At 34.6% G+C, this 15,474-nt stretch overlaps 1 protein-coding gene across 1 annotated transcript in view; it reads left to right on the top strand.

The window, feature by feature from the left end:
- The first annotated feature begins 4,980 nt into the window (after positions 1–4,980).
- LOC130214643 (BTB/POZ domain-containing protein 2) overlaps positions 4,981–15,474 on the top strand; it is a 15,892-nt gene continuing 5,398 nt past the window's right edge. Inside the window, exons 1-5 of the mRNA XM_056446431.1 lie at positions 4,981–5,530; positions 6,969–7,088; positions 7,165–7,321; positions 12,304–12,409; positions 13,987–14,184. Of these exons, the coding sequence (XP_056302406.1) occupies positions 5,007–5,530; positions 6,969–7,088; positions 7,165–7,321; positions 12,304–12,409; positions 13,987–14,184 (1,105 nt within the window). The 5' untranslated portion in view covers positions 4,981–5,006. The remainder of the gene's footprint in view (positions 5,531–6,968; positions 7,089–7,164; positions 7,322–12,303; positions 12,410–13,986; positions 14,185–15,474) is intronic.

The raw sequence follows: 15,474 nt of genomic DNA, 5'->3' as shown, positions 1-15,474 counted from the left end.
TCATTTAACAAATAATATGAATATATGAATTACTTTTTTTAAACATTTTTGTGATGGGTTGGAGTGGGGATAGATGTTAATGAAATACTATTTAATGGATAATATAATAAATTGTATAAATATTTCTCATTAACATCCGGCCGCAGCTGTATCCCTTCTAGCGACAACCGGGACGGACCCCCGCACATCCGCATGAAGAGCTGCGCCTACGTGCTGAAATTACATTATATAACAGCAGAGGCAGGACAGTTTCCACATGCCTTTGATTAAACCCAGTTGAACATGCCAGATATACGCTGTAAAATGCTGGGTTCCACACAAATCCGTAATGATTTTTTTTATATCTATTAAGCTGTACCAAAACATTTCAAGATCTGTGTTGATTGAGCTCATTTTAAATGGGTTGTTGCATCAAACAGCATTTTTTCAGTGCACACTGAAAAAAATATTCAAAGATGATTCCTCGGATTTACTCAGTTGTTTTTACGTTAAGTGGTTGTAAACAATTTATTTGGGCTGAATTTCAACAAACAAATTAAGTTGAACATTGCTCAATTTCATTTGTTTGTTTAAATTTAACACAAATAAATTGTTTGCAACAGTTTTGCATGCAACACTTTAAGAAAACATCTGCACTGATTAATATCAAATATACAGTTGACATTAAATTATTAGCCCTATAGAATTATTTCTCTAATTATTTCCCAAGTGCTGCAATATTGTTTTTTTTCCCAAATAATCTTTTTCTATTATATATTTTTTCTTCTGAAAAATATATTTTTTAGGTAACACTTTAGAATAATGGTCCATTAGTTAATTAATAACATTAATAATATTGTAAAGAATGTATTAATCATACAACATTAACCAATGCATTATTAAAATCTAAAGTTGTGCTTGTTTACGTTAGTTAATGCAAGGTGAGTATTCAACATAAATAACATTAACTAACGTTAACAAAGATGAATAAATACCGTAATAAATGCATTAATTGTTTGTTATTGTTGATAAATACATTAACTACAGGTCCTCAACCAGCCTGTTGAAAGGGGTGGTTCTTTTTTTCTGAAAAAGTGGACCTTTTTTGCAGTTATTCGCTTCTTTTTCTATTCAATTATGCATTTTAGTGACATTAAGAACTCATCTTTGCTGGATCAGCTTGTCAGATGGTGATCATAACCACACTTTTTTGACGCACCAAAAATATTTCCGACAATTCCCTTTAAGTTCTCAGCAAACTGTTTCACTACGAGGTATTTATTTACAAATTTGCATTTAAACTGTAAGTTAACCCAGTTTTATAAATATTATTATGAGATGGGCATTAAAGAAATGAATAAAGAAATATGAAAAATGCTTATTTTTGAATGCACAAGTTTATTATCATTTATCATTGAAATATAGGAATGGTAACACTTGTTTTAAAATAAAGAACTGTAGCCTATGGGCAAATAAAAACTGGACAGCTCATTCAGCTTTGCCCAGTCAGAATTTGGCCACTTGAATAATTATAAAATTAACTTGTCTTAAAGCCTTCTTCTATCTATAATATTCGCAATTTATAATGGCATAGCAAGTGTATGGGTGTTTCCCAGAGATGGGTTGCAGCTGGAAGGGCATCCACTGCGTAAAACATATGCTAGATAAGTTGGCGGTTCATTCCACTGTGGCGACCCCAGATTAATAAAGGAACTAAGCCGAAAAGAAAATGAATGAATGAATGATGGCATAGCAGTCAAAAATGGGATAAATGAGCTTCTTCGAACTACCTGAACCCCCTCCTGGCTACGGGGCCTGAACTAATGGACCATTATTTGAAAGCGTTACCCTTATTTCTTTTAGTTTGGCTATATAATCAAACATATTATTAAAAAATATTTGAAAAATTCATGTTATTAGCCCCCTTAAATACAGAGCAAACCACTGTTGTCCAGTGACTTACAAATAGTAAACCTAGTTAAACCTTTAAATGTCACTTTAAGCTGTATAGAAGTGTCTTGAAGAATATCTAGTCTAATATTATTTACTGTCATCATGGCAAAGAGAAAATAAATCAGTTATTAGAGATGAGTTATTAAAACTATTATGATTAGAAATGTGTTGAAAAAATCTACTCTCCGTTAAACAGAAATTGGGGGGAAAAATAAGCAGGGGGACTAATAATTCAGGGGGACTAATAATTCTGACTTCAACTGGATATAGGTGACTTAGCACTTTCTGGATTTATTTGTTTAAATAAAATGTAAACGTGTTTATTCTATAAAGGTCTGCTAACATTTCGTCCAGCTTTCACATTAAATATTGCCATTTAGATTGAAAAAACAAGGTTATTCCACAAAATACTGATTTCTTGACCCTTTTGAAGTTAGAAATAAAACAATATTTACATTAATTATTAATATGAATGGGGCGGTTCATTCCACTGTGGCGACCCCAGAATAATAAAGGGACTAAGCCGAAAAGAAAATGAATGAAGTAATATGAATGGGGCGACAAGGTGGCTCAGAGTTAGCATTGACGCCTCACGGCAAGGTCGCTGGTTCGAGTCCCGGTTGAGTCAGTTGGTGTTTGTGTGTGAAGTTTTCATGTTCTCCCCATGTTGGTGTGGGTTTCCTCCGGGTGCTCCGGTTTCCCCCACAGTCCAAACACATGCGCTATAGGGGAATTGATGCACTAAATTGTCTGTAGTGTATGAGTGTGTGTGTGAATGAGTGTGTATGGGGGTTTCACAGTACTGGGTTGCAGCTGGATGGGCATCTGCTGCGTAAAACATATGCTGGATAAGTTGGCGGTTCATTCCACTGTGGTGACCCCTGATGAATAAAGGGACTAAGGCGATGGAAAATTAATGAATTAATTATTATGAATTAATATGAACAATATTATATTAATTTAAACATGGCGGTTTTGTTATTTTGACCAATTGTCATTTTTATGCTTTAAAATTACAACATAAAATAGAAATGACAATCGCTTAACTCAAAAACAAAACTATAATATTTTATACGCTCAAAAACAAAATAATTCTGCTGCTTGTTCAAACTACTTATTGAAAATAAGTTGAAACAATTCTTAAGTTGTTGTTTTTTTTGGGAGAACTTAATTTTTTATGTTAAATCCACTTAAATTTGTAAATTACTTAATCGATTTGTGTGGTGAAGGAATTGTGTGGAACCCAGCATGCACTGTAAAAAGTGAATAGTTATTTAAAGCGAGTAAACCAATCGTCTTAAAAGAAACAAGTTGACTTTACAAAAATAATGTAAGTAAATCCATTGTAACTTGGAACTGTTAAGTTGACTTAATTTTTATTATTATGTGAATTGTATTCACTTGTTTTTTTATAAAAGTAAACTAATCACTTTTTTCCAATACACATTTATTATATTTGTTTTTTCCAGCTTTTCTGTATCTAGCAAAATGACAGTAACTAAAATAAATCTGCTCTTCCAGACAATGTGTCTTCTAAATTCAAAACAGGCTATAATTGTACATTTTATAGACTTTCAATATGTGAGTACAATAAGCATTATTTTAAAGATTAAGTCAGCTTAACAGTTCCAAGTTACAATGGATTTACTTACATTATTTTTGTAAAGTCAACTTGTTTCTTTTAAGGCAATTGGTTTACTCACTTTAAGTAACTAATCACTTTTTACAGTGTGTTTGGCAGCACTGTAAATAATGCAGGGTTCCACACAATTCATTCATGTTGTCCCAACACAAATCAATTACGTTAACTTAACAAATTTAGCTAATTTAAGTGGATAGAACATAAAAACATTAAGTCGGCCCAATGAAATCTCAAGAATAGTGTTGTTTCAGCTCCTTTTATATAAGTAGTTTGAACGAGCAAAATATATATATATATATATATTTTTAAGTGAGTGTAATTATTTTATATATTTTCCAAGTGATCATATTAAATCACAAAACTAATGTAGAATTGTATTTTTAATAATGTTAATAGACAAAGCTTTAATTCAAGCTACTATTTGAATAATAATTATTTATTTATTTTTTAATTGATGTACCATTATTACCATATAGCCTGATAATGGTCTAGAAGCGCGTGAATGTAAAAGCAGCACTTTGGGTGGATTTATCTGGCCAATTTCCCTCTCTAACTGCATTTGCAAAGGCTCAAAGTGGTTTTACCAATGAACGAACTCCAGTTTCACGCCTTGGCTTTTTCACGCAGAAACGCCGCATCTGCGGCAGCTTTGAAGGTGTGACGTCATCGGCGCGCTCCTCCTGACGTCCGCTCGGGGGCGTCGTCGCGTTCACGAGCATTCATCATCCGAATACCCTTTTATTCTGTCACTTGCATGAATGCACGGACAAAATACGGACAGTGAGCAAGGTAAACAGACCACGTGGATATAAAGATGACAGACCATTTATTCATCTGTTATTCATCATCTTTTAGCATAGCCTACAGTTGTGTCGTGGTACAGTGAGGATGTGCTTTTATGAGGGAGACACAAAGGATTTCTGGATTTCTCCATTTCCTTCATTATAATGACTGTGCTCTGAACAGTCTGCAGGACATTTACAAACCTCGCCAAGTTATAGAAACTGCTCGTCAGTTTTATTTTTCATAATGAGACAGTTTGTAGTGTTTTTAACACAAACGCAGGTGTATATTTAGATAGCAATCCGACAATATGTACTGCTGAAATGATAATAACATAGTGTGTTATTCTAAACATAACAAATGTAGCTCACATGTGCATGTTTTCCTTAATTTAATTAATTTATCTTACATTATCTGTTGTGCTTAAGTGTAAAACATTAAACAGTTTTAAATTATAATTAAAAACTAAAATATATATCATATATATTAAAATTATATTATTTATTATAAATAGAGCCATTCAACTATTTAATACTATTTTATCAATAATAAATATGACATAAAACTCCACACATGTACCCTTCGGACCGGATATTGACAGTGCGCGCGGTTTGTTTACTCATTCAGCGGGTGCGCGCCTGGGTCCAAGATGGCTACAGGAGACAATAGCGGTCGGGTTCCGTGTTTAAATTTCTCGGTGCCCGGACCTTTGGGTAACAGTCAACCGAGCAACAGCCCTTTCGCCTTAGCGGCGAGTCACGGAGGATCGGTCGGGGGCGGTGGAGGCTCTCAGGGGGTAACGAGACGCTCAAATCCTCAACCGGGGCCTCAGGCCCTGGAAAGCCCCGGTGTCGCGTCGGGACCTCCACCGAACTTGATGAACGCTGTCCCGGCTGCCGCGGCAGTGGTGGGCCCGCTGGCTCCGGCCGCTTCAAACATGACAGGGAGCCCGTCTAACGCAGCGATGACACCGGCGGCCGCCACACACTCGGCCCTGTCCGCTCCACCAGCCGCTGCCGCCGTGCTTGTGTACAGGGAGCCTGTTTATAACTGGCAGGCGACGAAAAGCACCGTGAAAGAGAGATTTGCGTTTCTGTTCAATAATGAAGTACTGAGTGACGTTCACTTTCTAGTGGGTAAAGGAATGGGAGTCCAGCGGATACCTGCGCACAGGTGATTCTTTTAATACACTCACTGCAATTGGGCTAAAGTTGGTTTTATTTTCGCACATTCAGACTTTCTCCTGACTAAAGTCAGTTCAGAAAAGTATTGTTTGCGAATTCTAAAAAGTGAAATCGTATTATCAGCCAATCACTATCAAATACAACATTGTTCAGTCAATTAAATAGCGCTACTGTTGTTCTTAAATCACACTTGCTTTAGATTCAGACCTAATATTCAATGTAGGGGTGTAAACAATGTCATGAGTTGTCACTGTTCAAAACTTAATGAATGTGCGATTATAAAACCAACTTCACCTCAATCTCATTATAGCTGAAAGTTCAATTAAATCCTCTGTACTCACCTTCGTATCCTCCTGAACTGCTTATTGGCTGTGTTTATCCGTCAAACACAAAAGGAGATGTTTCGCGGGATGTTCATCAGTACTTTTCAGTATAATGTGGATGGGCACTGTAGCTGTCGAGTTTTATTAACGGCATTATCTATCATAACAGGGGTTCCTACAATATTTTACAAAGTCATTTTACGGCTTTGTTGACCAAAGGATCCAGATTGACAACTTCTTTTACTAAAAAAAAAATCTCATCTGGTACGACACGCTCGCACGATCAAACATAACACGCACGCGCCTGGTCACGTGACACAGGAGAGCCAATAACATCTGCATTTTATAACAAAGTGTGCAGTTAGATTATTTTCATGTAAATGACACACATTTACTGCCTACATTTATTTGTAATAATAAACTAAAAATTAAAGATATTAATTGAAGGTATACAAATACTGTCATAGTGTAAATATCATATGGAGGGTTTTGTAATGAAATTTAATAAATAAATGTTTTATTACAATCAAATTTATTATGGTCATTATAATTATCATATTTACAATTACTAAAACTAATGTCTCATTTTATGCATGTCTTAAATGTCAAAAAACATTTATGTAAATAGTTAAAATGACTATAAATTCATCCTATTGTTGATTTTTACTTTATTAGCTGACATGTTCATAATATTTTTTCATCTGATTTTGTAATGATCATTAAATTACATATTTTAACTTTTGTTTATTGATAATAATTTAATTTATAGTTAATTAATGCTTATTGACAATTAAATCACTATTTATTGTAAACAAATATTATCAATACATTATTATAATTTATACTATTATGCATTTTTAAAAATTGTCCTGTTTTTTACTTGATTAGCTAACACATTCTTGTTTTTCTTTAGATTTTCTCATTCTAACTTTGTAATTATTCAATTACATTTACATGTTTAACCTGCATTTATTAAAAAGTTAATAAATGAATGCTTATTTGCAATTAAAATATTATTTATTGAATACAAATATTCTTAATGCATTTATTTATTGTAATTAAAAAGTATTCTGACGATCTAAAATCTAATGTTCTCTGTCGCAGGTTTGTTCTGGCGGTTGGCAGTGCAGTATTTGATGCCATGTTCAATGGAGGAATGGCCACCACGTCCACAGAGATCGAGCTCCCGGATGTAGAACCTGCTGCATTCCTTTCATTGCTCAAGTATGACATCTTTTTTTCCGTCTCAGCATGCATGTGTTAGACTTTCCAGAAATATGCAGATCATGTTTTTCCTCAGATTCCTGTACTCTGATGAAGTTCATATCGGACCCGAGACGGTGATGACGACTCTCTACACGGCTAAAAAATACGCCGTTCCGGCTCTAGAGGCGCATTGTGTGGAGTTTCTGAAGAAGAACCTACGAGCGGATAACGCGTTCATGCTGCTTACACAGGTACATCTTATAAAGTACTAATGTATTAGCCTTTAAATTGTGTGAATTGAAAATGCTAATTGAAAGTACATCTAATAGAAGTTAATAGCAATCTCATTTCATAAAAACTGCAAAGAAATATTTTACGCTTGCATACGTTTTTTTCTGGCAATTAAAAAATGGCAAATTTTGCGAAGCTGCAATGAAACTGGAATATTGTTGAAAAATAATGCTGGGTTCACACTAGGGCTGCCATTAACTGGGAAAATATGCGATGTTGTTGTTGAATGCTGCTATACTGATATTTCTTATGAAATACCACTTTTATTTATCGTGAAACAGCAATTAAAAATTAAAAAATGTATTTATGTGATGATCATACTCAAATAAATGCGTAATAAATATTTTCAATGTAATTAAATGCAAAAAAAGAGAATTTAAACTTTTAAAAAAAGGCCAGAATGACTGAAAACCTTAGCGGAAATTTCAGAATTGGAATCAGAAAGGGCTTTATTGCCAGGTATGTTCACACATACTAGGAATTTGTTTTGGTGACAGAGCTTCTACAGTGCAACAGCATTACAGAGACAGGACAAAAAACAGATAATAAATATATTTAAAAAAAATATATATATATAGAAGTAGTGAGTGCAAATATACAGACTGACAAGTGTATGTACATGTTTATTACTATATACAACGTTATATGTGCAGCTGTTATGTGCAAATTAGCATGTAAGTATGTGGTTAAATAAGTGTATATGTGTATAAAAGTGTATAGCAAGTAGTGATGTTGGCTCCACAATTATTATCATCAAGTGTTCATGAGATGGATTGCCTGAGGGAAGAAACTGTTTCTGTGTCGGGCTGTTCTGGTGCGCAGTGCTCTGTAGCGTCGACCAGAAGGTAACAGTTCAAAGAGGCAGTGTGCTGGGTGTGAGGGGTCCAGAGTGATTTTGGCAGCCCTTCTGCTCGCTCTGGATAAGTACAGTTCTTGGGGAGTAGGAAGGGTTGTACCAGTGATTCGCTCAGCAGTCCGAGCTAATCGACGTAGTCTTTAGAGGTCGTATTTAGTAGCTGAGCTAAACCAGATTTTTAAAAATTTCGATTTTTATTGGCTGTTATTTTCCTCTCTTGCCTCCCAGCATTAGTGTTTATTTTCAGCTCAGGGTTCGCTAATGCAGAGTTCAGACTGCACGATTTTCAAAGTACTCGGATGTTTTCACACTGCAAGACTATCTGGGCTAACTTTCCGTTGCTGCTGTGTTCACACTGCAGGATGAATTGGCGACAGGGGTTTCACACTGCATGACTTTAAATTAGGAAGAATCGCTGACAATGTTGTCTCGGTCTGCAAACTACATCTCACAACCAAACACATGCGAGAAGTGACATGAAAACAATGCGAGGTCACATCGTACATGTTTTGTTATTAACCACATAATGAGAAAGAAGCCTTTAGTGCTGTAGAAAATGTGCTTATTTTGCTCACCTGGCTTTTGAAGGCAATTAGCAATTTCTAAACCTTTTTTTTGTCGACCTGGTTGTGGTATGGTTCAGATGACACGCCAAACAGACACAGAGCTCTGGCCAAATTTCCACTAGTTTTTCCTTAATTTCTTGGGTCTAAACAGACCGAAAAGAAGCACTCTTAACTCCTCCCCTATCCTCCCGCTGGCCTGCAGAGACCCACACTAGTGGATGCTGCTCTCTCATTGGCTGTAGGTGATGGCTGATGTTATTTTTAATCAGAACACATTTTACACGGCATGATTGTGAATCACCGACAGCTCCAGATACTTAGCATGCCAAATATCTGACGGGTGTCGGCGACTCGTCGGTGCTTCTCTCTGATCGCGTGTTTGATAGTTCACACTGTGTGATTGTTACTCATATTAATGAGTACGATTAGCCTGTGATTTCAGGCATTTGCGATTTCTCAAAACCTGTCGCTGACTCAAAATCGGGGCTAAAATCATGCCGTGTAAACTTGGCATAACACCACCTACTGCAGAGGTTGGGATAAAGATACTAAAGGCCACGTTTGATTGGTCAGATTTATATAACCTATGCATGCAGCACTTTTCTTCGATATGGATATTGCATATACTTTTATTTTGATAACGATAGCTTTTTGATATATTGTGCTGCCCAAGTTCACACCAAATGTGTAATTAGGTATTCACGTGAGTAAATTGCATACAACAGGGTTCATACGGTTATGAAAAACCTGGAAAAGTCATGGAATTTTTACATGGCATTTTCCAGGTCTTGAAAAGTTTTGGAATAACAGAAAAACCTACAAAGTTTTGGAAAAGTCATGGAAAAGAAATATCTGTATTCTTGAATATAGGTTAGTTGTCTTGACTTCTTTTCTGTCCTTGGCCAATCACATACTCTCACATTATTAGTGCGGTATAAGCATTATCTAAATACATTTTACATAGATATAAATTGACACTAAATAGATTGCTGCGTATTTTACGATATGCTGTAATAAATTTGAACATGCATTGTTTTTCTTTTACCACGCATATGTAGACATTGCATGAAACATTAGGTCATGAAAATTTACTTGAAAGTCTTGGAAAAGTCATGGAAAAGTCATCGAATTTTAGTAGTACAAATGTGTATGAACCCTGATACAAAGTCAATGCAAACATGCCAGTACTTGTTTGTTATGAATGTGTGAAATTTGCCTCAATTGCGTGTACTGCACAAGTTCAAATAATTCTCAAGCAAAAAATGAGCATGAGGGAAAAACATCCCTGAAGTAAACTAAAGCATGTGAAGAGGTGCTTTGCATCTGGTGTGAACTCAGCATAATAGCACATTGACTGTGATATGAGTAAACCTAATATCTGCCGCCATGGTTTTTGTTATGTCTTATTGTGAGAGAACAAGTTTTGGTCATCAAAACATGTGAATATTAATTTATATTTAACAGCCCATTATTATAAGATATTGGGATTTCAAATGCAGCAGTTTTTACTGTATTACTGACAAAATAGACGCAACCTTGGTGAGCAATATCTGTCGCCAAGTTTCTATTGCAGTTGTGCAAAATTTAAAACAAAAAAGCAAAACATTTCCACTGCAAACTGTATTGCTTGTGTAACGCACATATGACTCCTTTAGTGAAAAATAAAAGTGCATTAACTGCGATATGAGTAAACCTAATATCAGTTTCCGTTGTTTACGTCTAAACTTATCATGAGAGGACAAGTTTTAGTCACATAACAATGATTAATGGAGACGCTGTCTTTGGCAAAACTCCCAAATGTCGCAATATTTTTCACACTTGCATGAGGTGATTTTTAAGGCAATTTAAAAAGTAAAATTTAACAAAACAGCAATGGAAACAATACTTGTATAGCATACATACTGTACTTCAGTAAAAAAAAATAGCACATTGACTGTGATATGAGTAAACCTAATATTTGTTGCCATGCTTTTTGTTCATGTCTTATTGTGAGAGAACAAGTTTTGGTCACCAAAACCTGTGACTATTCATTTATAATTAACAGCCCCATAGTATAAGATGTAATGGTATTTTAAAAATGCACGTTTTACTGTATTTTTTGACCAAATAGATGCAACCTTTGTGCACAATATCTGTCGCCGTAGTTTTTGTAATCCAAGCAAAAAATTAAGTTTCCATTGCAGTTGTGCAAAATTTAAAACATGAAAGAAGTAAAACATTTCCACTGCAAACTGTATTGCTTGTGTAACGCACATATGACTCCTTTAGTGAAAAATAAAAGTGCATTAACTGCGATATGAGTAAACCTAATATCAGTTTCCGTTGTTTACGTCTAAACTTATCATGAGAGGACAAGTTTTAGTCACATAACATTGATTAATGGAGAAGCTGTCTTTGGCAAAACTCCCATACATCGCAATATTTTTCACACCTGCATGAGGTGATTTTTAAGGCAATTTTAAAAAGTAAAATGTCACAAAACTGCAATGGATACAATAATTTGCTTTAATAGCACACATACTTCTGTAAAAAAACAATAGCACATTGACTGTGATATGAGTAAACCTAATATCTGTTGCCCTCGTTTTTTTTAATGTCTCATCATGAGAGAATTTTTAGTAGATTAACAGTAGTTAATGGAGGCATTGTACTTTCATAAACACTCCCATATATCACAAAAGTTTTTATGCTTGCATTAGTGTTGTCAGGATACTGGAATTCAATATCAATCAGTACTGAAATTAACATTTGAGCACTGTTGTGCGCGTTCTTGAACAGCGCTGATTTGCCATTGTGTTCACGTGCTCAACAGAAATGACTGTGATTGGCCGTGGAGGTCATCAGTTCACCGAACTCACCGCCGTTTACTGAGTGTAACCACAGATACAAGGACACTGGAGCATTTGAAAGCTGTGGATATCAGCTGGCCTGTTTATAAGCTGACACATGAGCGATCCGCTGATGAATCGACTGATATTCGCGCCTTTAAAACGCTCTAGTGTTCCTGTATCTGTGGTTACACTCAGTAAACAGCGGTGAGTTCGGTGAACTGATGACCTTCACGGCCAATCTCAGTAGTTTCTGTTGAGCACGTGAACATGATGGCAAATCAGCGCTTTTATAAGAACGTGCTCAACAGCGCTCAAATGTTAGCGGAAAATGAACGTTTTTAAAATTCCAGTACCGATTGGTATCGAATTCCAGTATCATGACAACACTAGCTTGCATAGGGCAGTTTTTCAGGCAATTCAAGAGAGTACAATTTCACAAAACTGCAATAGAAACTTTGATTTTTATAACATGTATACATCTTTGGGGGAAAATAATAATATTGCATTGACTGTGATGTGATTAAAGCTAATACGAGACTTCATTGCTTTTGTTTAGTCACTTAACAATGGTTAATGAAAATGCTGTTATTTCACAACAGTATTTTAATTTCCACTAAGATAATATGTGCATGGTGGATGTTTCTGTTTTAGTGTGATCCTAATAGGCTAACTCTGTTGTTTGGTTGCAGGCGAGGCTGTTTGATGAGCCGCAGTTGGCCAGTCTGTGTCTGGAGAACATCGATAAAAACACAGGAGACGCTCTGGCTGCAGAAGGATTCACTGATATTGATCTGGGTACTGTATCACCAATTCAGAGCCACGGTACCGTATTACAAACCTGCCGCTCAGTCCAACTCTGAAACTCCTGAATGAGCGTTAATACATCTCATACTCAAGGGAATCATTTATAATGCTTTTTGTTTTATTTGACTTCATGCTGCTTTTGCTTCTTGGTTTCCAGTAAGATTTCATTAGTTAACATTAGCTAATATTCATTTTTAGTATTTACTAATTGATTATTAATATCAGACATTAGTATTAGTTCAAACCAGTATGACATTTATATCATTTCCTCATCCTCCTCTTGTTGTTTGAGTCTCTTTCTCCTGTTGAACATAGAGGAAGATATACTGTATCTTACAAACTTTTTTAAAGAATGCTTTAAAAAACAGCCATTGATTTCCACTGTGTTTTCTGCTCCTATTATCAATGTCAATGGCTGCTTTTTTCCTTCAGAATATCAGGTTGAGCTTTATTATCATTTCACGAAAAGTCATGTCTCGCAGGATTATGGTGCTATATAAATAAACATATTTATAGATATGAACACAGGTAGCACAATCGCCTCACAACAAGAAGGTCACTGGTTCGAGCCCCGGCTGGGTCAGTTGGCATTTCTGTGTGGAGTTTGCATGTTCTCGTGGGTTTCCTCCGGTTTCCCCCACAATCCAAACACATGCGCTATAGGGGAATTGATTAACTAAATTGGCCGTAGTGTATGTGTGTTAATGCAAGAGTGTATGGGTGTTTCTCAGTGTTGGGTTGCAGCTGGAAGGGCATCCGCTGCGTACAACAAATGCTGGATAAGTTGGCGGTTCATTCCGCTGTGGCGACCCCACAAATTAATAAAGGGGCTAAGCCGAAAAGAAAATGAATGAATAATATGTGAAGTAGGGTGCATATTACATTAGCTGCGCATTTATCTCAAAATAAAGGCAAACCTTTGAATGTTCATCAGCCAATCAGAATCAAGCATTTCAACAGCCCATTAGACATAATGGTGTTTAAAGGTCCTGTAAAATTAAAATAATGTAGATGTTTTAAGCTAGTCTATAAGCTAGTGTGCTCCAAAACAGTGACAAATTTGCTGTTTAGAAGATATAAACCTGAAATAATTATGTAAAGCTTGCAGTTCGTCACTACTGTCTAATTGGATTAACAATTTTTTTTAAACTGATACTTGAGTTTCTCATCAAATCTTCTGACCAATCAAATGCTCTCTAATATGTGACATTCCCCGCCCCCTCCTTCTCATTGGCTTTTCATTTGATGCGCTTAAGCTCAAACACTCTCATTGGCAGAGCTGTGATAAAAACAGCATGCTATTAGCGTTTTTTTTTTTAAAGGGGAGGAGCTACACTAAGTCCTGCCCTTCCTTCATGTTTCAATTGAGATTACATCAAACATCAAATAAAAAGTGCACATTTCAAAGCACTTCATGGGACCTTTAAAATAATACACCAGTATGTACTGTATTATTGATCAAATAAGCGCAGTCTTTGGTGCACAGAAAAGCATTTTTACCATGTTATTGAAGTCCTAGTTACCTCTTCTTGTCCTGACACACAGCTCTTTTTCTCCTGGTGTCTCAGATACGCTGGTGGCGGTGCTGGAGAGAGATACTCTGGGTGTGCGAGAGGTTCATCTGTTCGGAGCCGCAGTCCGCTGGGCAGAAGCTGAAGCTCACCGACAGCAGCTTCAGCCCACGCCGGAGAACAAGAGACGAGTGCTGGGAAAAGCCCTCAGTCTCATCCGCTTCCCTCTCATGACCATTGAGGAGTTCGCTGCAGGTCTTGTGCTCTTTACACTCAACATGTGAAGCCCTACATATGAAATAAAAGTCAGAAATAATCAGCTTTTGACATACTGTTGAAGTCAGAATTATTCGCCCTCCTGTGAAATAGTTTTTCTTTTTCAAATATTTCCCAAATGATGTTGAACAGATTCAGGAATTTTACACAGTATTTCCTTTAATATCTTTTCTTCTGGAGAAAGTCTTATTTGTTTCATTTCGGCTAGAATGAAAGCAGTTTCTAATTGTTTTAAAACCATTTTAAGGTCAATATTATTAGCCCCCTTAAGCATTATTAGTTTTGGATTGTCTACAGAATAAACCACTGTTATACGATGACTTGCCTAATTACCCTAACTTTACCTTAATTAACCTAGTTAAGCCTTTAAATGTCTAAATGAAGAATATTATGTGCTGTCATCATGGCAAAAATAAAAGAAATCAGTCATTAGAAAATAGTTATTAAAACTATTATGATTATGTGTGTTTATGTTAATGTGTTGAAAAAATCTTTCCAATAAACAGAAATTGGGGAATAAAACATACAGGTGGGCTAATAACACAAAATAAATATGAAAAAAAAAAAGATAAACATTAAACATTTTATATATCATTAAACATTTTATATATCATATACATTTTATATATCTTAAACATTTTATATATCATTAAACATTTTATATATCATATACATTTTATATATCATTAAACATTTTATATATCATTAAACATTTTATATATCATTAAACATTTTATATATCATTAAACATTTTATATATCATTAAACATTTTATATATCATTAAACATTTTATATATCATTAAACATTTTATATATCATTAAACATTTTATATATCATTAAACATTTTATATATCATATACATTTTATATATCTTAAACATTTTATATATCATTAAACATTTTATATATCATTAAACATTTTATATATCATATACATTTTATATATCTTAAACATTTTATATATCATTAAACATTTTATATATCATTAAACATTTTATATATCTTAAACATTTTATATATCATTAAACATTTTATATATCTTAAACATTTTATATATCTTAAACATTTTATATATCATTAAACATTTTATATATCTTAAACATTTTATATATCATTAAACATTTTATATATCATTAAACATTTTATATATCTTAAACATTTTATATATCATTAAACATTTTATATATCTTAAACATTTTATATATCATTAAACATTTTATATATCATTAAACATTTTATATATCTTAAACATTTTATATATCATTAAA

This window comes from Danio aesculapii, chromosome 2 (assembly GCF_903798145.1).
Source record: "Danio aesculapii chromosome 2, fDanAes4.1, whole genome shotgun sequence".
NCBI classification, from domain to species: domain Eukaryota; kingdom Metazoa; phylum Chordata; class Actinopteri; order Cypriniformes; family Danionidae; genus Danio; species Danio aesculapii.
The sequence above is the reverse complement of the archived record's forward strand: the minus strand, read 5'-3'. Positions and strand labels throughout refer to the sequence as shown.